General features: G+C 41.6%; 1 protein-coding gene across 2 annotated transcripts in view; it reads right to left on the bottom strand.

The window, feature by feature from the left end:
• The window catches only part of malrd1 (MAM and LDL receptor class A domain containing 1), a 121081-nt gene that overhangs the window by 23745 nt on the left and 71346 nt on the right, over positions 1 to 25990 (bottom strand). For both annotated transcript variants that reach the window (XR_016486640.1, XM_036944252.2), the window contains exons 20-21: positions 24890 to 25135; positions 23892 to 24049 (exon numbers count right to left, since the gene is read on the bottom strand). Coding sequence is in view for 1 of the 2 variants with exons in the window: in XM_036944252.2 (XP_036800147.2) it covers positions 23892 to 24049; positions 24890 to 25135 (404 nt within the window). In the remaining variant the exon portion in view is untranslated. The remainder of the gene's footprint in view (positions 1 to 23891; positions 24050 to 24889; positions 25136 to 25990) is intronic.

The raw sequence follows: 25990 nt of genomic DNA, 5'->3' as shown, positions 1-25990 counted from the left end.
GTATTTGGTATTTTGGTATTTTATTAGGGTCACTATTAGCTGTTGCAAAAGCAGCAGCTACTCTTCCTGTGGTCCACCTTAAACAAGAAACATAATACAGAATTACATAATACAGAACATCGATAGACAAGAACAGAAATACATTTGAAAAAAATGAAAGGCACATGTAGCCTACATATCAGTGCACACACACAAACTATCTAGGTCAAATAGGGGAGAGGCGTTGGGCCACGAGGTGTTGCTTTATCTGTTTTCTTTAAACCAGGTTTGCTGTTTATTTGAGAAATATGAGATGGAGGGAAGTTCCATGCAATTAGTGCTCTATATAATACTGTACGCTTTCTTGAAATTGTTCTGGATTTGGGGACTGTGAAATGACCCTTGGTGGCATGTAAGTTGACTATGCAAACCATTTGGGATTTTCAACACATTGATGTTTCTTATAAAAATAAGAAGTGATGCAGTCAGTCTCTCCTCAACTCTTAGCCAAGAGAGACTGGCATGCATAGGATTTATATCAGCCCTCAGCAAAATGTGCCGCTCTGCTCTGGGTATGCAAACCAGTTATTGAAAAAGTTTGGTCTGATGTCTTGGTTGAATCTTTGAGTTGCACAATACAGTCATCATGCACTGTTTGAAAAAAAAAAAAACTTCCCAATTTAATGTTATCTGCAGAGTAGGCCTACAATGGCCAATTGATATCATGATGATTTGTATCAATTCAGAGGGCATTTTTTTTGCAAACTCTGCCATCACAAGTGCACTGTAAGCCATAAGTCGGCAAAAGGCGGCCTGAGGGCCACAACCGGACAGTGAGTGATATTATTTTGGCACCCCATTTTTTTAAAACAATATTTGATTTAATATTTTACAAAAGTATATGGACACCCCTTCAAATTAGTGGATTCGGCTATTTCAGCAACACCCGTTGCTGATAGGTGTATCAAATCAAGCACACAGCCATGCAATCTCCATAGACAAACATTGGCAGTAGAATGGCCTTACTGAAGAACTCAGTGACTTTCAACATGGCACCGTCATAGGATGCCACTTTTCCAACAAGTCAGTTCGTCAAATTTCTGCCTTGCTAGAGCTGCCCGGTCAACTATAAGTGATGTTTTTGTGAAGTGGAAACGTCTAGAAGCAACAACGGCTTGGTCTACGCGGAAAAGATCATGATCATCCCTTCTGCTAATTGGGCAACTTTTGCACATTTGTTGCGGTCAGAGTGAGGGAAATGTTGTAAATTGAGAGGAGTCAAGGTGTTCTGAAAGATTAGACGTTGGATACTTATAATAAATACCACTTTGATGTCCTACAAGCAAACCACACATCCAAATGTGCACTTCACTTTTCCATATTTGAAAACTTATCCCACTGGGCACACACTGGTTGAATTAACATTTTTTCCAAGTCATTTCAATGAAATTAAGCAGAAACAATGTGGAATAGATGTTGAATTGACAGTGGGATGTAATTTACTATGATTGCTATGTTTAATGTACAGATACAAGGATGACAAGCGTTATACCCTGGGTTGTCCTGAACAGAATGAGTCTTTGTTTTTGGTATTGTGAAGAAAATTTGCCACGGAACACACACTCATGACTCCATTCTCCATTACATGCATCAAAATTATTGTATTATTGTATTTGTCACATGCGCCGAATACAACAGGTGGCATCCCTCACTCTGACCTCACAGTGAAATGCTTACTTACAAACCCTTAACCAACAATGCAATTTTAAGAAAAGAAAAATAAATAAAGTAACAAATAATTAAAGAGCAGCAGTACCGGTACAGAGTCAATGTGCGGGGGCACCGGTTAGTCGAGGTAATTGAGGTAATATATACATGTGGACAGAGTAATTAAAGTGAATTACGCGTGGATAATAACAGAGAGTAGCGGCAGCGTAAAGGGGGGGAGGTGGCAATTCATGTAGTCTGGGTAGCCATTTGATTAGATGTTCAGGAGTCTTATGGCTTGGGGGTAGAAGCTGTCTATTAGAAGCCTCTTAGACCTAGACTTGGTGCGCCAGTACTGCTTGCCGTGCGGTAGCAGAGAGAAGTCTATGACTAGGGTGGCTGGAGTCTCTGACAATTTTATAGGCTTTCCTCTGACACCGCCTGGTATAGAGGTCCTGGATGGCAGGAAGCTTGGCCCCGGTGATGTACTGGGCCATACACACTACCCTCTGTAGTGCCTTGGGGTCGGAGGCTGAGCAGTTGCCATACCAGACGGTAATGCAACCATGCTCTCGATGGTGCAGCTGTAGAACCTTTGAGGATCTGAGGACCCATGCCAAATCTTCTCAGTCTCCTGAGGGGGAATAGATTTTGTCATGCCATCTTCAAGACTGTCTTGGTGTAATTGGACCATGTTAGTTTGTTGGTGATGCGGACACCAAGGAACTTGAAGCTCTCAACCTGCTCCATTACAGCCCCGTCGATGAGAATGGGGGTGTGCTCAGTCCTCTTTCCTGTAGTCCACAATAATCTCCATTGTCTTGATCATATTGAGGGAGAGGTTGTTATTCTGGCACCACACCGCCAGGTATCTGACCTCCTCCCTATAGGCTTTCTCGTCATTGTCGGTGATCAGGCCTACCACTGTTTTGTCATTGGCAAACTCAATGAGATTTCTTGATGCCCTTCCAGACTCCCTCTGCCTATCCAAGGACATCAGAGGACAAAAATCAGTTAACCACCTAACTGAGGAACTCAATTTAACCTTGCGCAATACCCTAGATGCAGTTGCACCCCTAAAAACAAAAAAAAAATCGTCATAAGAAACTAGCTCCCTGGTATACAGAAAATACCTGAGCTCTGAAGCAAGCTTCCAGAAAATTGGAACGGAAATGGCGCCACACCAAACCGGAATTCTTCCGACTAGCTTGGAAAGACAGTACTGTGCAGTATCGAAGAGCCCTCACTGCTGCTCGATCATCCTATTTTTCGAACTTAATTGAGGAAAATAAGAACAATCCGAAATTTCCTTTTGATACTGTTGCAAAGGTAACTAAAAATCAGCATTCCCCAAGTGAGGATGGCTTTCACTTCAGCAGTGATAAATTAATAACTTCTTTGAGGAAAAGATCATGATCATTAGAAAGCAAATTACAGACTCCTCTTTAAATCTGCGTATTCCTCCAAAGCTCAGTTGTCCTGAGTCTGCACAACTCTGCCAGGACCTAGGATCAAGAGAGAAACAAGTGTTTTAATACTATATCTCTTGACACAATGATGAAAATAATCATGGCCTCTAAACCTTCAAGCTGCATACTGGACCCTATTCCAACTAAACTACTGAAAGAGCTGCTTCCTGTGCTTGGCCCTCCTATGTTGAACATAATAAACGTCTCTCTATCCACCGGATGTGTACCAAACTCACTAAAAGTGGCAGTAATAAAGCCTCTCTTGAAAAAGCCAAACCTTGACCAGAAAATATAAAAAAACTAAATCGGCCTATATCGAATCTTCCATTCTTCTCAATTTTTTTTGAAAAAAGCTGTTGCTCAGCAACTCACTGCCTTCCTGAAGACAAACAATGTATACAAAATGCTTCAGTCTGGTTTTAGACCCCATCATAGCACTGAGACTGCACTTGTGAAGGTGGTAAATGACCTTTTAATGGCGTCAGACCGAGGCTCTGCATCTGTCCTCGTGCTCCTAGACCTTAGTGCTGCTTTGGATACCATCGATCCCCACATTCTTTTGGAGAGATTGGAAACTCAAATTGGTCTACGCGGACAAGATCTGGCCTGGTTTAGATCTTATCTGTCGGAAAGATATCAGTTTGTCTCTGTGAATGGTTTGTCCTCTGACAAATCAACTGTACATTTCGGTGTTCCTCGAGGTTCCGTTTTAGGACCACTATTGTTTTCACTATATATTTTACCTCTTGGGGGATGTCATTCGAAAACATAATGTTAACTTTCACTGCTATGCAGATGACACACAGCTGTACATTTCAATGAAACATGGTGAAGCCCCAAAATTGCCCTCGCTAGAAGCCTGTGTTTCAGACATAAGGAAGTGGATGGCTCGCAAACTTTCTACTTTTAAACTTGGACAAAACAGAGATGCTTGTTTTAGGTCCCAAGAAACAAAGAGATCTTCTGTTGAATCTGACAATTAATCTTGATGGCTGTTTAGTCGTCTCAAATAAAACTGTGAAGGACCTCGGCGTTACTCTGGACCCTAATCTCTCTTTTGACAAACATATCAAGACTGTTTCAAGGACAGATTTTTTCCATCTACGTCACATTCTGTCCAAAAATCATGCAGAAAAATTAATCCATGCTTTTGTTACTTCTAGGTTAGACTACTGCAATGCTTTACTTTCCGGCTACCTGGATAAAGCACTAAATAAACTTCAGTTAGTGCTAAATACGGCTACTAGAATCCTGACTTGAACCAAAACATGTGATCATATTACTCCAGTGGTAGCCTCCCTACACTGGCTTCCTGTTAAGGCAAGGGCTGATTTCAAGGTTTTACTGCTAACCTACGAAGCACTACATGGGCTTGCTCCTACCTATCTTTCTGATTTGGTCCTGCCGTACATACCTACACGTACACTACGGTCACAAGACGCAGACCTCCTAATTGTTCCTAGAATTTCTAAGCAAACAGCTGGAGGCAGGGCTTTCTCCTACAGAGCACCATATTTATGGAATGGTCTGCCTACCCATGTGAGAGACGCAGACTCGGTCTCAACCTTTAAGTCTTTACTGAAGACTCATCTCTTCAGTGGGTCATATGTTTGAGTGTATTCTGGCCCAGGAGTGTGAAGGTGAACGGAAAGGCTCTGGAGCAACGATCCAATTGCAGAGGGAGGTGTTTAGTCCCAGGGTCCTTAGCTTATTGATGAGCTTTGAGGGCACTATGGTGTTGAAAGCTGAGCTGTAGTCAATGAATAGCATTCTCACATAGGTGTTAATTTTGTCCAGGTGGGAAAGGGCAGTGTGGAGTGCAATAGAGATTGCATCATCTGTGGATCTGTTAGGGCGGTATGCAAATTGGAGTGGGTCTAGGAATTCTGGGATAATGGTGTTGATGTGAGCCATGACCAGCCTTTCAAAGCACTTCATGGCTACAGATGTGAGTGCTATGGGTCGGCAGTCAATTAGGCAGGTTACCTTAGTGTTCTTGGGCACTGGGACTAAGGTGGTATTACAGACTCCGAAAGGGAGAGTTTGAAAATGTCAGTGAAGACACTTGCCAGTTGGTCAGCACATGCTCGCAGTACACGTCCTGGTAATCTGTCTGACCCTGTGGCCTTGTGAATGTTGACCTGTTGAAATGTGTTACTCACCGGCTGTGGAGAGCATGATCACAGTCTTCCGGAACAGCTGGTGCTCTCATGCATGTTTTAGTGTTATTTGCCTCGAAGCGAGCATAGAAGTAGTTTAGCTCGTGTCACTGGGCAGCTCTCAGCTGTGCTTCCCTTTGTAGTCTGTAATGGTTTGCAAGCTCTGCCTCATCCGACGAGCGTCAGAGCCGGTCTAGTACGATTCAATCTTAGTCCTGTATTGACTCTTTGCCTGTTTGATGGTTTGTCGGAGGGCATGGCGGAATTTCTTATAAGCTTCCGGGTTAGAGTCCCACTCCTTGAAAGCGTCAGTTCTAGCCTTTAGCTCAGTGCGTATTTTGCCTGTAATTCATGGCTTCTGGTTGGGGTATGTACGTGCGGTCACTGTGAGGATGACGTCATCGATGCACTTATTGATGAAGCCAATGACTGATGTGGTGTACTCCTCAATGTCATCAGAGGAATCTCGGAACATATTCCAGTCTGTGCCAGCAAAACAGTCCTGTAGCTTAGCATCTGCTTCACCTGACCACTTTTTTTATTGACCGAGTCACTGGTGCTTCCTGATTTAATTTTAGCTTGTAAGCAGTAATCAGGGGGATAGAATTATGGTCAGATGTGCCAAATGGAGGGCGAGGGAGAGCTTTGTATGCATCACTGTGTGTTGAGTAAAGGTGGTGCAGAGTTTTTTTCCCTCTGGTTGCATATTTAACATGCTGATAGAAATTTGGTAAGACGGATTTAAGTATCCCTGCATTAAAGTCCCCGGCTACTAGGAGGGCTGTTTCTCCGTAAGCGTTTTCCTGTTTGCTTATGGTGGAATACAGCTCATTCAGTGCGGTCTTAGTGCCAGCATCAGTCTGTGGTGGCATGTAGAGAGCTATGAAAAAACAGATGAAAACTCTCTTGGTAGATAGTGTGATCTACAGCTTATCATGAGATACAGTGCCTTGCGAGAGTATTCGGCCCCCTTGAACTTTGCAACCTTTTGCCACATTTCAGGCTTCAAACATAAATATATAAAACTGTATTTTTTTGTGAAGAATCAACAACAAGTGGGACACAATCATGAAGTGGAACGACATTTATTGGATATTTCAAACTTTTTTAACAAATCAAAAACTGAAAAATTGGGCGTGCAAAATTATTCAGCCCCCTTAAGTTAATACTTTGTAGCGCCACCTTTTGCTGCGATTACAGCTGTAAGTCGCTTGGGGTTTGTCTCTATCAGTTTTGCACATCGAGAGACTGAAATTTTTTCCCATTCCTCCTTGCAAAACAGCTCAAGCTCAGTGAGGTTGGATGGAGAGCATTTGTGAACAGCAGTTTTCAGTTCTTTCCACAGATTCTCGATTGGATTCAGGTCTGGACTTTGACTTGGCCATTCTAACACCTGGATATGTTAATTTTTGAACAATTCCATTGTAGATTTTGCTTTATGTTTTGGATCATTGTCTTGTTGGAAGACAAATCTCCGTCCCAGTCTCAGGTCTTTTGCAGACTCCATCAGGTTTTCTTCCAGAATGGTCCTGTATTTGGCTCCATCCATCTTCCCATCAATTTTAACCATCTTCCCTGTCCCTGCTGAAGAAAAGCAGGCCCAAACCATGATGCTGCCACCACCATGTTTGACAGTGGGGATGGTGTGTTCAGGGTGATGAGCTGTGTTGCTTTTACACCACACATAACGTTTTGCATTGTTGCCAAAAAGTTCAATTTTGGTTTCATCTGACCAGAGCACATTCTTCCACATGTTTGGTGTGTCTCCCAGGTGGCTTGTGGCAAACTTTAAACGACACTTTTTATGGATATCTTTAAGAAATGGCTTTCTTCTTGCCACTCTTCCATAAAGGCCAGATTTGTGCAATATACGACTGATTGTTGTCCTATGAACAGAGTCTCCCACCTCAGCTGTAGATCTCTGCAGTTCATCCAGAGTGATCATGGGCCTCTTGGCTGCATCTCTGATCAGTCTTCTCCTTGTATGAGCTGAAAGTTTAGAGGGACGGCCAGGTCTTGGTAGATTTGCAGTGGTCTGATACTCCTTCCATTTCAATATTATCGCTTGCACAGTGCTCCTTGGGATGTTTAAAGCTTGGGAAATATTTTTGTATCCAAATCCGGCTTTAAACTTCTTCACAACAGTATCTCGGACCTGCCTGGTGTGTTCCTTGTTCTTCATGATGCTCTCTGCGCTTTTAACGGACCTCTGAGACTATCACAGTGCAGGTGCATTTATACGGAGACTTGATTACACACAGGTGGATTGTATTTATCATCATTAGTCATTTAGGTCAACATTGGATCATTCAGAGATCCTCACTGAACTTCTGGAGAGAGTTTGCTGCACTGAAAGTAAAGGGGCTGAATAATTTTGCACGTCCAATTTTTCAGTTTTTGATTTGTTAAAAAAGTTTGAAATGGTTGGAGTGAAGCAAAAACACAATATACTGTATCACCTCCCAGTTTGCTGCCAAACCACCTAACCGTGGACTAATTGGAACACGAGTGAGGATAAAGTGGTATGGACTGAATTGTCGTCTCTGATTGAGACAGAGGGAATATAGATTTTTAGAGGTCTGGGCCGATGGTGTGGGGACTGAGGATAGAGCTCTTTGTTGTCACACACAAATGGAGATCCACCTGCCCCCCACTTATCGCTACCCTTCTAGTAGGATCATTTAAACAGACAGACCTTGTCTAGATCCCAAATGGCACCCTATTCTGTATATACAGTACACACCCTTTGACTTTTTCCACATTTTGTTGTGTTACAAAGTGGGGTTAAAAAAAACTTTTTTTTGTCAACAACCTACACAAAATACTCTGTAATGTCAAAGTGGAAGAAAAATGTATGGAAAACAAACACTAATATATCTTGATTAGATGTGTATTCAAACCCCTGAGTCAATACATTTTAATTACCTTACAGCTGTGAGTCTTTCTGGGTAAGTTTCTAAGAGCTTTGCACACCTGGATTGTACAATATTTGCCCATTATTCGTTCTAAAATTCTTCAAGCTCTGTCAAGTTGGTTGTTGATCAATGTTAGACCGACATTTTTAAGTCTTGCTATAGATTTTCAAGACGATTTAAGACAAAACTGTAACTAGGCGACTCAGGAACATTCAATGTCGTCTTGGTAAGAAACTCCAGCCTTGTGTTTTAGGTCATGTTTTGCAGTATTACTTTAGTGCCTTGTTGCAAACAGGATGCATGTTCTGGAATATTTTTATTCAGTACAGTCTTCCTTCTTTTACTCTGCCATTTATGTTAATATTGAGGAGTAACTACAATGTTGTTGATCCATCCTCAGTTATCTCCTTCCACAGCCATTAAATCTCTGTTACTGTTTTTCAATCCCTGAGGGATTTCCTTCGACTCCGGCAACAGAGTTAGGAAGGACACCTATATCTCCTTAGTGACTGGGTGTATTGACACACCATCCAAAGTGTAATGAATAACTGCAGCATGCTCAAAGGGATATTCAACGTGTTTTTTTTTTACCCATCAATCAATATGTGCCCTTCATTGCGAACCATTGGAAAAACTCTGCGGTCTTTGTGGTTGAATCTGTGCTTGAAATTCACTGCTCGACTGAGGAACCTTACAGATCATTGTATGTGTGAGGTACAGAGATGAGACAGTCCTTCAAAAATCATGTTAAACATTATTAGTGCGCACAGAGTTCCATGCAACTCATTATGTGAGTTCTTAAGAACAGTTTTACTCCTGAACTTATTTAGGCCTGCCAAAAAACAAAAGGGTTGAATACTTATCAAGACATTTCAGCCCCTCATTTTTAATACATTTGTAAACTTTCTAAAAACATAATTCCACTTTGACATTTTGGGGTATTGTGTGTAGATCAGTGACACAAAATCTCAATACAAAATCTCAAAAATCAATTTTAAATGTAGTCTGTAACACAGCAAAATGTGGAAAAAGAGGTGTGAATACTTCCTGAAGGCACTGTAGTGCAGTACTTTCGACCAGAGTCAAAATTAGTGCACTATATAGCAAATGGAGTGCCATTTGGGACGAGGCCCATTTCTCAAACGCTGTGACAGGGAATGATAAGAAACAATAATATTAAAAAGCTCCTCAGACAGATTAGGTTAATGGATACCTTGGCTGGTTAGTTCAAAGAGTATGTAAATGGTGGAGAATATGGATTTAACTATGCGTTTCCCATAACATTTCATGATTCATATAATCAGATAATTTAAAATGTAGGCTGTAACACACAAAACAAATTTTTGTTTTATTGTGTGACGGTGGGGACGCAGGGCTGTGTTCCAAACAAACATCTACAAGTGTGCTTGCTTCATTTCCTCAATGGCAAAGCTAGGAGAGGTCAAAAAAAGCACCTTATAGTTGAAGGTTCTTTCCTTAAGTCATAAAAGTGCATTGAAATTACATAGGAACTGTGCACAGTTTGGAAAGGTGTGTGGCCACTTGGAGACACCAGTTAGACCTCTCACTCAAACCCTTGTAATCATTTAAATACACATAAAATCAACAGGGTAATGTTTGGATTCACTCTTGTTTAATCTCCAGTGTTCCAGTTTGGCAAAAGTAGAGTATACCAACTTTTCCAGGCACCATCACAGTACTGGTTGGAGTGAAGCAAAAACACAATATACTGTATCACCTCCCAGTTTGCTGCCAAACCACCTAACCGTGGACTAATTGGAACACGAGTGAGGATAAAGTGGTATGGACTGAATTGTCGTCTCTGATTGAGACAGAGGGAATATAGATTTTTAGAGGTCTGGGCCGATGGTGTGGGGACTGAGGATAGAGCTCTTTGTTGTCACACACAAATGGAGATCCACCTGCCCCCCCTCATCGCTTCCTTCTAGTAGGATAATCTTAACAGACAGACCTTGTCTACATCCAAATGGCACCCTATTCCGTATATACAGTACCTTCAGAAAGTATTCACACCCCTAGACTTTTTTCGCATTTTGTTGTGTTACAATGTGGGGTTAAAATAGACTTAATTGTCATTTTTTTGTCAACAACCTACACAAAATACTCTGTAATGTCAAAGTGGAAGAAAAATGTATGGAAAACAAACACTAATATATCTTGATTAGATGTGTATTCAACCCCCTGAGTCAATACATTTGAATTACCTTACAGCTCTGAGTCTCTCTGGGTAAGTTTCTAAGAGCTTTGCACACCTGGATTGTACAATATTTGCCCATTATTCGTTTTAAAATTCTTCAGGCTCTGTCAAGTTGGTTGTTGATCAATGCTAGACCGACATTTTTAAGTCTTGCTATAGATTTCCAAGACGATTTAAGACAAAACTGTAACTAGGCCACTCGGGAACATTCAATGTCGTCTTGGTAAGAAACTCCAGCCTTGGGTTTTAGGTCATTTTTTGCAGTATTATTTTAGTGCCTTGTAGCAAACAGGATGCATGTTTTGGAATATTTTTATTCTGTACAGTCTTCCTTCTTTTTACTCTGCCATTTATGTTAGTATTGAGGAGTAACTACAATGTTGTTGATCCATCCTCGGTTATCTCCTTCCACAGCCATTAAACTCTGTAACTGTTTTAAATCCCTGAGCGGTTTCCTTCGACTCCGGCAACAGAGTTAGGAAGGACACCTATATCTTCTTAGTGACTGGGTGTATTGACACACCATCCAAAGTGTAATGAATAACTGCAGCATGCTCAAAGGGATATTCAACGTGTTTTTTTTTACCCATCAATCAATATGTGCCCTTCATTGCGAACCATTGGAAAAACTCTGCGGCCTTTGTGGTTGAATCTGTGCTTGAAATTCACTGCTCGACTGAGGAATCTTACAGATCATTGTATGTGTGAGGTACAGAGATGAGACAGTCCTTCAAAAATCATGTTAAACATTATTATTGCGCACAGAGTTCCATGCAACTCATTATGTGAGTTCTTAAGAACAGTTTTACTCCTGAACTTATTTAGGCCTGCCAAAAAACAAAAGGGTTGAATACTTATCAAGACATTTCAGCACCTCATTTTTAATACATTTGTAAACTTTCTAAAAACATAATTCCACTTTGATATTTTGGGGTATTGTGTGTAGATCAGTGACACAAAATCTCAATACAAAATCTCAAAAATCAATTTTAAATGTAGTCTGTAACACAGCAAAATGTGGAAAAAGAGGTGTGAATACTTCCTGAAGGCACTGTAGTGCAGTACTTTCGACCAGAGTCCTATGGACCCGGGTCAAAATTAGTGCACTATATAGCAAATGGAGTGCCATTTGGGACGAGGCCCATTTCTCAAACGCTGTGACAGGGAATGATAAGAAACAATAATATTAAAAAGCTCCTCAGACAGATTAGGTTAATGGATACCTTGGCTGGTTAGTTCAAAGAGTATGTAAATGGTGGAGAATATGGATTTAACTATCCGTTTCCCATAAAATGTCATGATTCATATAATCAGATAATTTTTATCCTGTCTTTTTCTGTTACAGCCATATGAATATGTTGTGGTTCAGGTTATTGCTGGCCATTCTTATAGCACTTTATAGTACCGTTATACGGGTTGAAAATGGCAAATTTTTGCACTGATAAATACCTTCATTGGAACACAGTGGATGGAAGGTAAAATGCTATACATGACGTCAGACCTCAGGCTCTGCGCTTCACAGCGCTGTATGGGTTTTGACTGACAGCCGTTCTGACCTTGAGCACTGCGCGGGGTAAGAAGTTGCCCCCATCCCTCCCGCTAATTGGAAACTTTTGTAAATGTTTAGTTGACTGGGTGAGTGAAATGCTGTAATTGTATTTGGAAAGATGAGCCGTTGAGGATTATAATAAATACCGCTTTGATGTCACATAAGCAAGCCAAACACCCGTGAGTCCAAATGTGCACTTCACATTGCTTGTCTACTGTGAAGAAAACCGGGCGCGCAATTGTCCCAGCGTCGTCTGGGTTAGGGGAGGGTTTGGCCGGGGGGACTTTGGCTCATCGTGCTCTAGCAACGCGTGGCGGGCTGGGCGCCTGCAGGCTGACTTCGGTCGTCAGTTAAACGGTGTTTCCTCCGACACGTTGGTGCAGCTTGTTTCCGGGTTAAGCCGAGCGGGTGTTAGGAAGCATGGTTTGGCTGTTCATGTTTTGGAGGACGCATGTCTCGACCTTCGCCTCTCCCGAGCCCGTTTGGGAGTTGCAGTGATGAGACAAGATCATATTCACAAAATTGCAGAGAAAAAGGGGGTAAAAAAAAGTACATTGAAATTACTTAGTTAAACTTATGGCTGAGATCCCGTTAACGGGATAAACTTGACAACGGCCAGTGAAAGTGCAGGGACCCAAATTCAAACCACAGAAATCTCATAATTAAAATTCCTCAAACATACAAGTATTATACATCATTTTAAAGACAAACTTGTTGTTAATCCCACCACAGTGTCCGATTTCAAAAAGGCTTTACGACGAAAGCATATAAGTCACAGAAAAACACAGCCATTTTTCCAGCCAAAGAGGAGTCACAAAAATCAGAAATAGAGATAAAATGAATCACTAACCTTCGATGATCTTCATCAGATGACACTCGTAGGACTTCATGTTACACAATACATGTATGTTTTGTTTGATAAAGTGCATATTTATATACAAAAATCTCAGTTTACATTGGCGCGTTATGTTCAGTAATGTTTTGCTTCCAAAACATCCAGTGATTTTGCAGAGCCACATCAATTTACAGAAATACTCATCATAAATGTTGATGAAAATACAAGTGTTATACTTCTCCTTAATGCAACCGCTGTGTCAGATTTCAAAAAAACTTTACGGAAAAAGCACACCATGCAATAATCTGAGTACAGCGCTCAGACACAAAAACAAGCCATACAGATACCCGCCATGTTGTGGAGTCAGGGAAAGTCAGAAATAGCGTTATAAATATTCACTTACCTTTGATGATCATCAGAATGCACTCCCAGGAATCTCAGTTCCACAATACATGTTTGTTTTGTTCGATAAAGTCCATAATTTATGTCCAAATACCTCCTTTTTGTTCACGCGTTTAGTTCACAAATCCAAATTCATGAGGCGCAGGCCAGATGAAAAGTCAAAACGTTCCATTACAGTTTGTAGAAACATGTCAAACGATGTATAGAATCAATCTTTAGGATGTTTTTAACATAAATCTTCAATAATATTCCAACCGGACAATTCCTTTGTCTATAGAAAGGAAAAGGAACGCAGCAAACTCACACTGGCACGCGCGAGACTGAGCTAATGGCATTCTGCCAGACACCTGACTCAAACAGCTCATATTCTCTCCCCCTTCACAGTAGAAGCCTGAAACAGGGTTCTATAGACTGTTGACATATAGTGGAAGCCTTAGGAAGTGCAATATGTTCCCATAGACACTGTGTATTAGATAGGCAAAGACTTGAAAACCTACAAACCTCAGATTTCTCACTTCCTGGTTGGATTTTCTTCTTAGGTTTTTGCCTGCCATATGAGTTCTGTTATACTCACAGACATCATTCAAACAGTTTTAGAAACTTCAGAGTGCTTTCCATCCAAATCTACTAATAATATGCATATCTTAGCTTCTGGGCCTGAGTAGTAGGCAGTTTACTCTGGGCACCTTATTCATCCAAGCTACTCAATACTGCCCCCCAGCCATAAGAAGTTTTAATGTGCACACTTTGGAGAGGTGTGCAGCCACTTGGAGACACCAGATAGTCCTCTCACTTAAACCCTTGTACTTTCTTTGGTTTTATGTTGCACATTTTTCAGGAGTATTCTTATCATGTTAATGAATGTATCCAGAGTATTTTCAGATTTCGTTATCAACAAATGTGGCAAAAGGTACAGTAAATGTAAATTGTACATAGAATCAACAGTGTAATGTTTGGATTCAGTCCTGTGTCAGGGGAACTGTTGTTCCCTCACCTTTGGTCTAATAATCTACAAACTGTTCCTTTTCAATTGCTACCATGGTTATGCTACCATGGTTATTTCCTCTGTAAGAAACATTTCAATTTAGCCCTATCCATATTGGCCAACTCCCAACGAGTGTAAAGGGTTAAGATACATGTCTCACCTATGATATGTGGTTTATGGTCAGGGACAGGAATTTACGGTCAGGCTCAGCAATTTGCTGTGGCTTCATGGTTACCGAAACTTTGCCAAGGGCCTTAGTTTACATAGCCATTGCAATGAAAGAGTCTTGAGTAGGTTAGGCCCAAACAGAGGACAGGCAATGTCATGTTATACTCTGCAGTTTAAAAGTATATTAAAATGCACCCGAGGGTGAACCATGCACAGTCCGTGTCCTCTCCACCAGCCTGCTGTATGCCAATGGAGTCCTTGCTAGAAATAATCTTGTTACGGCGAATGTAAAAGATTAATAGCCAATTTTACCACGTGATTTATCCAGATTTGTGTGTGTGTGATATAGAAAGGGAGCTCCATCCATAAAACTAGTCTCGGTGCGGTGGCTGACTGGTGGATCATACCGGCATAGCTCATATTTGATGTCTCAATGCGATATCTATCGAGGCACTTATCAGATACATTTCAGAGTTCATTCAAAAGAGTCGCCGCAGCGCAACCGGCAAAATCCACTATGCATAACGAGGCCAGGTAGACATCTACATAAATGTATCATTGGCATCATTTGATCACATTTGATGACAGTCGCAGTAGCCTAAACGGACAGGGGAAAGTTGCAATCGTCATTAAAATCTCCCTAATGACTTACTATTATATTAAATGTCCTGCTAAGCTGAAATCCCATTTATATTCATGGGCTTTTCATTTTACGGGGCTGCTGGCAGCTGTTTGGCTGTCGGCTCACCTTCAAATCAGAGTGCATTATGTTTTTTTCTGTTCTCTGTTTGAGGATTAAGTGATTGAGAAAAAGGTGTCACCGTGTTTCTATCTTATACCATACCTCCTAACAGCTCAGATTCAAATTCTGCATCCCAAATGGCAACCCATTCCCTACATAGTGCCCCACTTTTGACCCATAGGACTCTGGGCAAAATTAGTGCACTACATTTGTGACAGGCCCAGTGTCACAGACTGCCTACACTAATTCTATTCCCCCCCGGTGGGCTGAGCCATTGATAGAGAAGTCTGATCAGGACTGATTGCTGTCACGCCCTGATCTGTTTCACCTGTCCTTGTGCTTGTCTCCACGCCCCCTCCAGGTGTCGCCCATATTCTCCACTTATCCCCCGGGTATTTTTACCTGTGTTTTCTGTCTGTCTGTGCAAGTTCGTCTTGTTTGTTCAAGCCTACCAGTGTTTTGTGTCTCAGCGCCTGCTTTTTCCAGTCTCACTTTTCTTTTCTTGCCCTCCTGGTTTTGACCCCTGCCTGTCCTGACTCCGAGCCCGCCTGCCTGCCATCCTGTACCTTTGCCCCTTCTCTGGATTACCAACCTCTGCCTGACCTGACCCCGGGCCTGCCTGCCGTCCTGTACCTTGGCCCCACTACTCTGGATTATCGACCCCTGCCTGCCTTAAACTGTCGTTTGCCTGCCCGTTACAATAAACATTGTTAATTCCACACAGTCTGCACTTGGGTCTTGATAGATTGCTGATAGATTGCTCAGAAATTACCAATCCTGATATGAATAGACAGCTCTACAGAATAGAAGTTACAGTGCCTTCAGAAAGTATTCACACCCCTTGACCTTTTCCCACATTTTGTTGTGTTATAAATTAGATTAATATGGATTTAAATGTTTTTGTACAATCTACACAAAATACTCTGTCAAAGTGTACAAAAAAATTCTAACATTTGTCAAATTTAAAAAACAAAAAAACAAATGCTATATCTTGATTAAAAGCATTCAACCCCTTTCTGGGTAAGTCTAAGAGCTTTGCACACCTGGATTGTACAATACTTGCACATTTTTATTATTCAAATTCTTCAAGCTCTGTCAAGTTGGTTGTTTAATCATTGCTAGACAGCCATTTTCAGGTCTTGCCACAGATTTTCAAGCCAATTTAAGTCACAACAGTAACTAGGCAACTCAAGAACATTCAATGTTGTCTTGGTAAGCAACTCCAGTATATATTTGGCCTTGTTTTTTTAGGTTATTGTCCTGCTCAATGGTGAATTTGTCTCCCAGTGTCTGTTGGAAAGCAGATTGAACCAGGTTTTCCTCTAGGATTTTGCCTCTGCTTAGCACTATTCCATTTATTTGTATCCTAAAAAAACTCCCTAGTCCTTGCTGATGACAATAATACCCATAACATGATGCAGCTACCACCATACTTGAAAATATGAAGAGCGATAGTCAGTGATGTGTTATGTTGGATTTGCCCCAAACATAACGCTTTGTATTCAGGACATAAAGTTTTAGGTAATTTTTTACAGTTTTACTTTAGTGCCGTATTGCTAACAGGATGCATGTTTTGGAATATTTTTATTCTGTTCAGGCTTCTTTCTTTTCTCTCTGTCATTTAGGTTAGTATTGTAGAGTAACTACAATGTTGTTGATCCATCCTTAGTTTTCTTCCATCACAACCATTAAACTCTGCAACTGTGTAAAAGTCATGGCTTCATGGTTTCCTTCCTCTCTGGCAACTTTGTAGTTAATGGGTGTATTGATACATCATCCAAAGTCTAATTCAGAACTTCACCATGCTCAAAGGGATATTCAATGTCTGCTTTGTAAATGTTTTGCTCATCTACTAATAGGTGCCCTTCTTTGTGAGGTGTAGGAAAATCTCCCTGTGTCACCCTGATCTGTTTCACCTGTCTTTGTGCTTGTCTCCACCCCCTCCAGGTGTCGCCCATCTTCCCCATTATCCCCAGTGTATTTACACTTGTGTTCTCCCTTTGTCTGTTGCCAGTTCGTCTTGTCAGGTCTTACCAGCGTGGTTTCCCTTCTCCCTGCTTTCTCAAGTTCTGTTTCCCTGGTTCTGACCATTCGGCCTACCCTGATCCTGAGCCTGCCTGATGTTCTGCACCTTATTGACTCTGGTCTTTGTGGTTAAAACTATGTTTGAAATTCACTACTCAACTGAGGGACCTTACAGATAATTGTATGTGTGGGGTACAAAAATGAGGTAGTCATTAAAAAAAAACATGTTAAACACTATTGCACACAGAGTCCATGCAACTTATTATGTGAATTGTTAAGAACAATTTTAGTCCTGAACTGATTTAGGCTTGCCATAACAATGGGGTAATAGCAAGACATTTCAGCTCATTTTAAATTAATTTGTATAAAATTCTAAAAACATAATTCCACTTTGACATTATGGGGTATTGTGTGTAGGCCAGTGACACAAAATCACAATTGAACACATTTTAAATTCAGGCTATAACACAACAAAATGTGGAACAAGTCAACAGTGTGAATCATTTCTGAAGGCACTGTAAATTCAGAGGAAAAGTGTTTAGTGATTAAGGCAGGTATATTCAGTTCACCCTCCTCCCTACCCATCAAGGACTCCAGAGTCATAATTGCAGTTCAGTTAGTTCCCTTTGTTCTGCAAACACCCTTGAAGACCACCTCTCTGTTCATATTACACTGTGTCCTTCAGAATGGCATAGGCCATTATCCAAGTTTTAATGTCACATGCACAAGTACAGTTAAATGCCTTTCTTGCAAAGTCACAGCCCAAGAATGCAATAATCAATTACAATGCATTAGTAGAAGGGGAATAAACACGGGGAAAAAAACAGAAATACACACAGTAATTAAGCATACTATGTACAGGAAATATTTAAAAACTGAGTTCCAATACTATATTTACATGTGCAGAGATATTGTAGTGATGGAGGTACAGTACCAGTCAAAAGTTTGGACACACCTACTCATTCAAGGATTTTTCATATTTTCTACAATGTATAATAATAGTGAAGACATTAAAACTATGAAATAACACACATGGAATTATGTAGTAACCAAAATAAGTGTTAAACCATTCAATATATATTTTATATTTTACATTCTTCAAAGTAGCCACCCTTTGTCTTGACAGCTTTGCACACTCTTGGCATTCTCTCAACCAGCTTCACATGGAATGCTTTTCCAACAGTCTTGAAGGAGTTCCCACATATGCTGAGCACTTGTTGGCTACCTTTCCTTCACTCTGAGGTCCAACTCATCCCAAACCATCTCAATTGGGTTGAGGTTGGGTGATTGTGGAGGCCAGATCATCTGATGCAGCCACCTACCACTCTCCTTTTTGGTCAAATAGCCCTTACACAGCCTGGAGGTGTGTTTTGGGTCATTGTCCTGTGGAAAAACAAATGAGTAGTGCCACTAAGCGCAAACCAGATGGGATGGCGTATTGCTGCAGAATGCTGTGATAGCCATGCTAGTTAAGTGTGCCTTGAATTCTAAATAAAAAAATGGCAGTGTCAACACCAAAGCACCCCCATACCATCACACTTCCTCCTCCATGCTGTGGAAAACATCCGTTCACCTACTCTGCGTCTCATAAAGACACGGTGGTTGGAACCAAAAATCGGGAATTGGACTCATCAGACCAAAGGACATATTTCCACCGGTCTAATGTCCATTGCTCATGTCTCTTGGCCCAAGCAAGTCTCTTATTATTGGTGTCCTTTAGTAGTGGTTTCTTTGCAGCAATTCGACTGAGCAGTTGATGTTGAGACGTGTCTGCTACTTGAACTCTGTGAAGCATTTATTTGGGCTGCAAATACATTTCTGAGGCTGGTAACTCCAATGAACTTATCCTCTGCAGCAGAGGTAACTGGGTCTTCCTTAACTGTGGCGGGCAGTTTCGTCATAGCGCTTGTTGGTTTAGCACAAGTTCTTGACAGTTTCCGCATTGACTGACCTTCATGTCTTAAAGTAATGATTGACTGTCTTTCTCTTTGCTTATTGGAGCTCTTCTTGCCATAATAGGGACTTGGTCTTTTACCAAATAGGGCTATCTTCTGTATACCACCACTACCTTGTCACAACACAGCTGATTGGCTCAAACGCATTAAGAAGGAAAGACATTCCTCAATTTAACTACCTCATGAAGCTGGTTGAGAAAATGCCAAGAGTGTGCAAAGTTGTCATCAAGGCAAGGGGTGGCTACTTTGAAGAATATGTTTTATTTCATAGTTTGTCTTCACTATTATTCTACAATGTAGAAAATAGTGAAATATTAAGAAAAACCCTTGAAACGGTAGGTGTGTCCAAACTTTTGACTGGTACTGTTTAGAGGTAAGGTGACTAGGCAACAGGATTTAAGATAAACAGAGTAGCAGCAGCTTGTATGTGAGCGGGCGTGCGAGTGTGTAGAGTCGTCAGTATACATGTATGTACATATTATGTGCGAGTGAGCAAATGATGGAGTGAGTGTTTGTGTGTGTGTTGGAGTGACAGTGGGTGTGAGTGTGTAGGGCCCAGTGATTGTGCATAGAGACTAAAATAAAAGGTCAATAAAGATACAAGGTAAACTCGGTGTGTGTAGCTATTTTGTTAGCTATTTATCAGTCCTATTGCTTGGGGATAGAAGCCATTCAACAGCCTGTTGGTGTCAGACTTGATGCACTGGCACCTCTTGCCGTGCGGAGGCAGAGAAAATAGTCTATGGCTTGGGTGGTTGGGGTCTTTGACAATTTTAGCCAATATCCACAGCACACAGAGCAGTGTGTGTGTGCGCGTGTACTCTCAACTTGGCCTGTACAGACTAGAGCTCCTCATACTTCATTCGAACACAGTGACAAAGAGATCAGAGTGTCGCTCGGTTGCATACACACACACACACACACACACACACACACACAAACACACAACTACATCTACATTAATAAATGGCCCACCATGACTCCCTTTTTCTCCCACTCTGACCTGATACTACTGTTAACTTAGAACTCATGTCCATGATCACGCGTGACATTTTGTCCCCACACCTCCATCATGAGAGTGATCCTATGGAATAGCGTGGTGGGCTCAAAATCCAAGCAATGCAGCTCAGTTAAATGAGTGGGGGCAGTACAATGAAATAAATGGACATAGCACATTACCTTCATGTATGGAACTGCACTTCACAGACCTATATGTGATTCCTGATCTGTGATGTGAATAATGTTGATCATCCCTTCTATCACTGCACGTGTAAAGTCCCCTGTCCCCATATGTTTTTTTGTAAAGTGTCTGTTGCTGTTTTTTTATATCCTGTAATGGTTTCTGTGAAAACAAATGATTGAATTCTGTTATTTTAACTTAGTACAGTCACCTAGAGTAATCACAGAGATGACACCATTGCCTAAAATATATGTATAGGTTTAAATAATTTCTGAACATCCATCCCCTTAGCAACCAACCTCTGACAAGGCACGGTTAGCTTCAGGCTCTGGTGCACTGGACTCCTAAGGTGCATCTCAAATGCACCCAATTCCCTGTATAGTGCACTACTTTTAACCAGGCACTATATACATGCAGGAATTAGGGTGCCATTTTGCTCTCATCGCCTGTAGCTCTCTTTCTTTCACACTCACCATGCACCATGAGCTCTGTTACGCTAGCTAGTGTTACCGCAGGCAGTCCAGTTTCCTGCATAAGGCATTATCTGGGTTATTAGCATAACAGTCGCCTCCTTTATCAGGGGAAGCTTAATGAAATGCTAATTCCTGTAGGTGGGATACCACCCCTTGCTGCTAGAAGAGGGATAAGAGGCTTTGCTGAAATTTACATGATGACTTCCTGACCTGCTTTGCAAATTGCACAGAATGGTTCTTGCTGTGTGTGCAAGCTCACACACACAGGGAACCATTCGTGAACGCTAACACACACGAGCCCACGATCACACACACAGTGTCAAGCACACATACACACAGTACCACATGTGTACGCTAACGCACAGAACAGTGTGTGTGTTTGTGTGCGTTGGTATGATCAGCATTCATGGCCTGTACCCTGCCGTAGCTAAACAACGAGAGTATCACACACACGGACACTCACAAACCTGCAGATCTAAAGCATTGTTTGCACCTTAACCTTGAGCACTACCATGCCAAGTTTAATCATGTTTGAGAGTAAACAAAAAATACAAAGCAAGAATCAAGAGAGCCTGTGCACTTTATAGGGAACAGGGTGCCATTTGGGAGACAGCCCATCTACGCGAGTCATCAGCAATGACATCCTATGGACATTGTGTGCTTCAAAGTGCGAACAGATATATTTCTTGCTGCATTCAATGTAAATGCACATACAGTTGAAGTCGGAAGTTTACATACACTTAGGTTGGAATCATTAATACTTGTTTTTCAACCACTCCACAAATGTCTTGTTAACAAACTACAGTTTTGGCAAGTCGGTTAGGACATCTACTTTGTGCATGACAAAAGTCATTTTTCCAACAATTGTTTACAGACAGATTATTTCACTTAAAATTCCCTGCATCACAATTCCAGTGGGTCAGAAGTTTACATACCCTAAGTTGACCATGCCTTTAAACAGCTTGGAAAACGCCCGAAAATGATGTCATGGCTTTAGAAGCTTCTGATAGGCTAATTGACATAATTTGAGTCAATTGGAGGTGTACCTGTGGATGTATTTCAAGGCCCACCTTCAAACTCAGTGCCTCTTTACTTGACATCATGGGAAAATCAAAGAAATCAGCCAAGACCACAGAAAAGAAATTTCAGACCTCAACAATTCTGGTTCATCCTTGGGAGCAATTTCCAAACGCCTGAAGGTACCACATTCATCTGTACAATCAATAGTACGCAAGTATAAACACCATGGGACCACGCAGCAGTCATACCACTCAGGAAGGAGATGCGTTCTTTGGTGCGTAGCAGTTTGGGTCTAGAGTGTCACCCCTTTGAAGAGGGGAATGACCAAGGCAGATTTCCAATCTTTGGGAATCTCAGACTACACGAAAGAGGTTAAACAGGCTAGTAATAGGGGTTGCAACAATTTCAGCAGATAGATTTAGAAAGAAATGGTCCAGATTGTCTAGCCCGGCTGATTTGTAGGGGGTCCAGATTTTGCAGCTCTTTCAGAACACCAGCTCTAGATTTGGGAGAAGGAGAAATGTGGAAGGCTTGGGCGAGTTGTTGTGGGGGGTGCAGTGCTGTTGACTGGGGTAGGGGTAGCCAGGTGGAAAGCATGGCCAGCCGTAGAAAAATGCTTATTGAAATTGTCAATTATCGTGGATTTATCGGTGGTGACAGAGTTTCCTATCCTCAGTGTAGTTGGCAACTGGGAGGAGGTGTTCTTATTCTCCATGGACTTTACAGTGTCCCAGAACTTTTTTGAGTTTGTGTTGCAGGAAGCAAATTTCTGCTTGAAAAATCTAGCCTTAGCTTTTCTAACTGCCTGTGTATATTGGTTCCTAAATTCCCTGAAAAGTTGCATATTACGGGGGCTGTTCGATGCTAATGCAGAACGCCATAGGATGTTTTTGTGTTGGTTAAGGGCAGTCAGGTCTGGAGAGAACCAAGGGCTATATATGTTCCTGGTTCTAAATGTCTTGAATGGGCATGCTTATTTAAGATGGTGAGGAAGGCATTTAAAAAAATAACCAGGCATCCTCTACTGACGGGATGAAGTCAATATCCTTCCAGGATACCCGGGCCAGGTCGATTAGAAAGGCCTGCTCGCTGAAGTGTTTCAGGGAGCGTTTGACAGTGATGAGTGGAGGTCGTTTGACCGCTGACCCATTACAGATGCAGGCAGTGATCGCTGAGCTCTTGGTTGAAAACAGCAGAGGTGTATTTAGAGGGCAAGTTGGTTAGGATGATATCTATGAGGGTGCCCATGTTTACGGCTTTGGGGTGGTACCTGGTAGGTTCATTGATTATTTGTGTGAGATTGAGGGCATCAAGCTTAGATTGTAGGATGTCTGGGTGTTAAGCATGTCCCAGTTTAGGTCACCTAGCAGAACGAGCTCTGAAGATAGATGGGGGGCAATCAATTCACATATGGTGTCCAGGGCACAGCTGGGGGCAGAGGGTGGCCTATAACTTATTTCTGGAAAGTGAAAAATGGCTTAAAGACATCAAAGTCAAGGTATTGGAGTGGCCATTACAAAGCCCTGACCTCAATCCTATAGAACATGTGTGGGCAGAACTGAAAAAGTGTGTGCGAGCAAGGTGGCCAAAATTCACCCAACTTATTGTGAGAAGCTTGTGGAAGGCTACCCAAAACGTTTTACCCAAGTTAAACAATTTAAAGTAAATTCTACCAAATTACAATTGACTTCTGACCCACTGTGAATGTGATGAAAGAAATAGAAGCTGAAATAAATCATTCTCTCTATTATTATTCTGACATTTTACATTCTTAAAATAAAGTTTCTGGAAAATGTGGATTTTTAAAAGTAGAAGCTCAAATTGTTTGGGCACAGACCTGGATAGTAAGACAGAACTCTGCAGGCTATCTCTGCAGTAGATTGCAACACCGCCCCCTTTGGCAGTTCTATCTTGTCAGGAGATGTTCTAGTTAGGGATGGAAATAAAGTGGTGATCCTAACTGACCTAAGACAGGGAATTTTTACTAGGATTATATTTCAGGAATTGTGTAAAATGTAGTTGGCTAAGGTGTATGTAAACTTCCGACTTCAACTGTATACTATTCCATATTATGTCCATCCCTCAACAAGAAGTAAAATCACATTTTTACCTTGACCAGTAAGCGGATGGTTCCTGATGCTTTGTGGGAAATGTAGTACCAGAAGGTGAGCTTGCAGGTGGCACTGGACTCCTTCCACACAGAGCTCTTCATGTGAGCCTTATCACCTTTAAATCCCACTGGAGTAGCTTCCAGATAGACAAAATGACCTGGGTGAGAGAGAGAGAGAGAGAGAGAGAGAGAAAGAGGTGTGAAGCAGATTGATAGCCACCTCCTCAGACTGTTCTTGCTTCTGATGACAAATTACAGTGAGGTCATGGGGTGGCGATCACTGCAATTGCCCCTTGGTGCCTTCAGTGGTTGCCATTACAGAGGGCACAGAAAAGTTTACCAAGTCAATGATCAAACCTCCAAAGTTAAAAAAGAACATGCTGGATTCAATGGGAGTCAGTGATCTAGAACATTCAACAGACTGGAAGAGTCTAATCATTCATATGTGGCTCTAAGTCAATTCAAAAGCTTCTCAAGATACTGCAGATGAATAGCCATTCAATATCTTGTCTGTGATACATCGACGGAGATGCATTCCTAATGGCATCCTATCCTATTCCCTAAATAGCGCAATACACTACTGACCAGAGCCCTATGTACGGAATGCAATCCTCTCCATCTTGAGCCAAGAAATGTGATCCAACTATCTCATACAATTCAGGGATACAGGTTTTAATTTATTCGCAGAGCAGGTAGGGAATGTAAAAAATCTAAATTTTATACACTTCCTCAAATCAATTTAAGTATGTTATTGGACTCTACTCTATGCTTTGGTTCAGCAGATACAGTATGAAGTAAAAAATACATTGTTCGGTTATGGTCGGATAGAGAAATAGCCACCATGGCAAGAGGATGTTTTATTGTGCTCAGAGCTCCAAACTGTGCAACTGAACCAAGTTTCATGTTTATATAAAAAGTGTGGGAAAAATCCACATATCGCCTGGACTATAAGGGGAATTCACATAGGAATTGCAGAGAGAAATACACTAATACACTACCATGCTCATTCTTCAGAGTGTGGTCAAATGGAGGTCTTATGCCCTGGACCGAGCCCACACCCAATGCCCAATCAAAGTTGTCAGCCAGGGAGCTCTTCCAACCACAGCGACCATTCTCGAAAGAGCAGGAAGTCCCACAATCCTTTTCATCGGTGCCGTCGGCGCAAACGTCTATGAAGTCACAGCTCTTGTCTGGATGGAAACACTGGCCGTTCTCACACTGCAGGTGGCCCAGAGGACAGGATCCTAGGGAACACACACACTGATTATAATGCATAATATATGCTTGAGCCAGACAGACAGACAGACAGACACACATGGATAATACTTGCATGAGACAGACACACTAACACACACACACACACTGACTAAGGGAGAGGCCATGTATTGAGAATTACACAAAGTCAATCTATTGTATAGCATTCAGTGGCTTGCACATGAAGGCAAAGGGAAACTGCAGCAGCGTCAGGATCTGTGTGTGTAGCTAGCATGATGTTGGCATACATTAGCTTCCTCATACATCATGTATTTGGGCCTTGGCCAAAAGTAGTGCACTATACTGTATAGGATATAGGGTGCCATTTGGGACACAGAGTGCTGTAAAAATGTTATGGATCACGCTGCAACATGCAGCCAAGAGACTAGGGTGATAAGCAGGACCAGACTGGACAAAGGACAGTGAGATAGGAAATCAATGAAGTATTGAAATCAAAACAAATAGTGTGTATCCATTCAGTGCACAAACAGTAGTGTGAATTCCCTGTGGATTTGGGTTGGCTCTGGTCTTAAGACCTAACAATCATCAGAAATACACTAATATATATATATATATATATATATATATATATATATATATATATATATACACAATTATGTGGACACCCCTTCAAATTAGTGGATCTTGCTATTTCAGCAACACCTCGTTGCTGAGAGCTGTAAAACATCGAGCACACCCATCCAATCTCCATAGACAAACATTGGCAGTAGAATGGACTTACTGAAGAGCTCAGTGACTTTTAATGTGGCACCGTCCTCGGTTGCAGCACTCGCTACCGAGTTCCAAACTGCCTCTAGAAGCAACGTCAGCACAAAAGCTGTTCA

Source organism: Oncorhynchus mykiss, chromosome 15 (genome assembly GCF_057628025.1).
Source record: "Oncorhynchus mykiss isolate SJ-2025 chromosome 15, ASM5762802v1, whole genome shotgun sequence".
Classification (NCBI taxonomy): Eukaryota; Metazoa; Chordata; class Actinopteri; order Salmoniformes; family Salmonidae; genus Oncorhynchus; species Oncorhynchus mykiss.
This window is presented reverse-complemented; position numbering and strand designations above follow the sequence as displayed.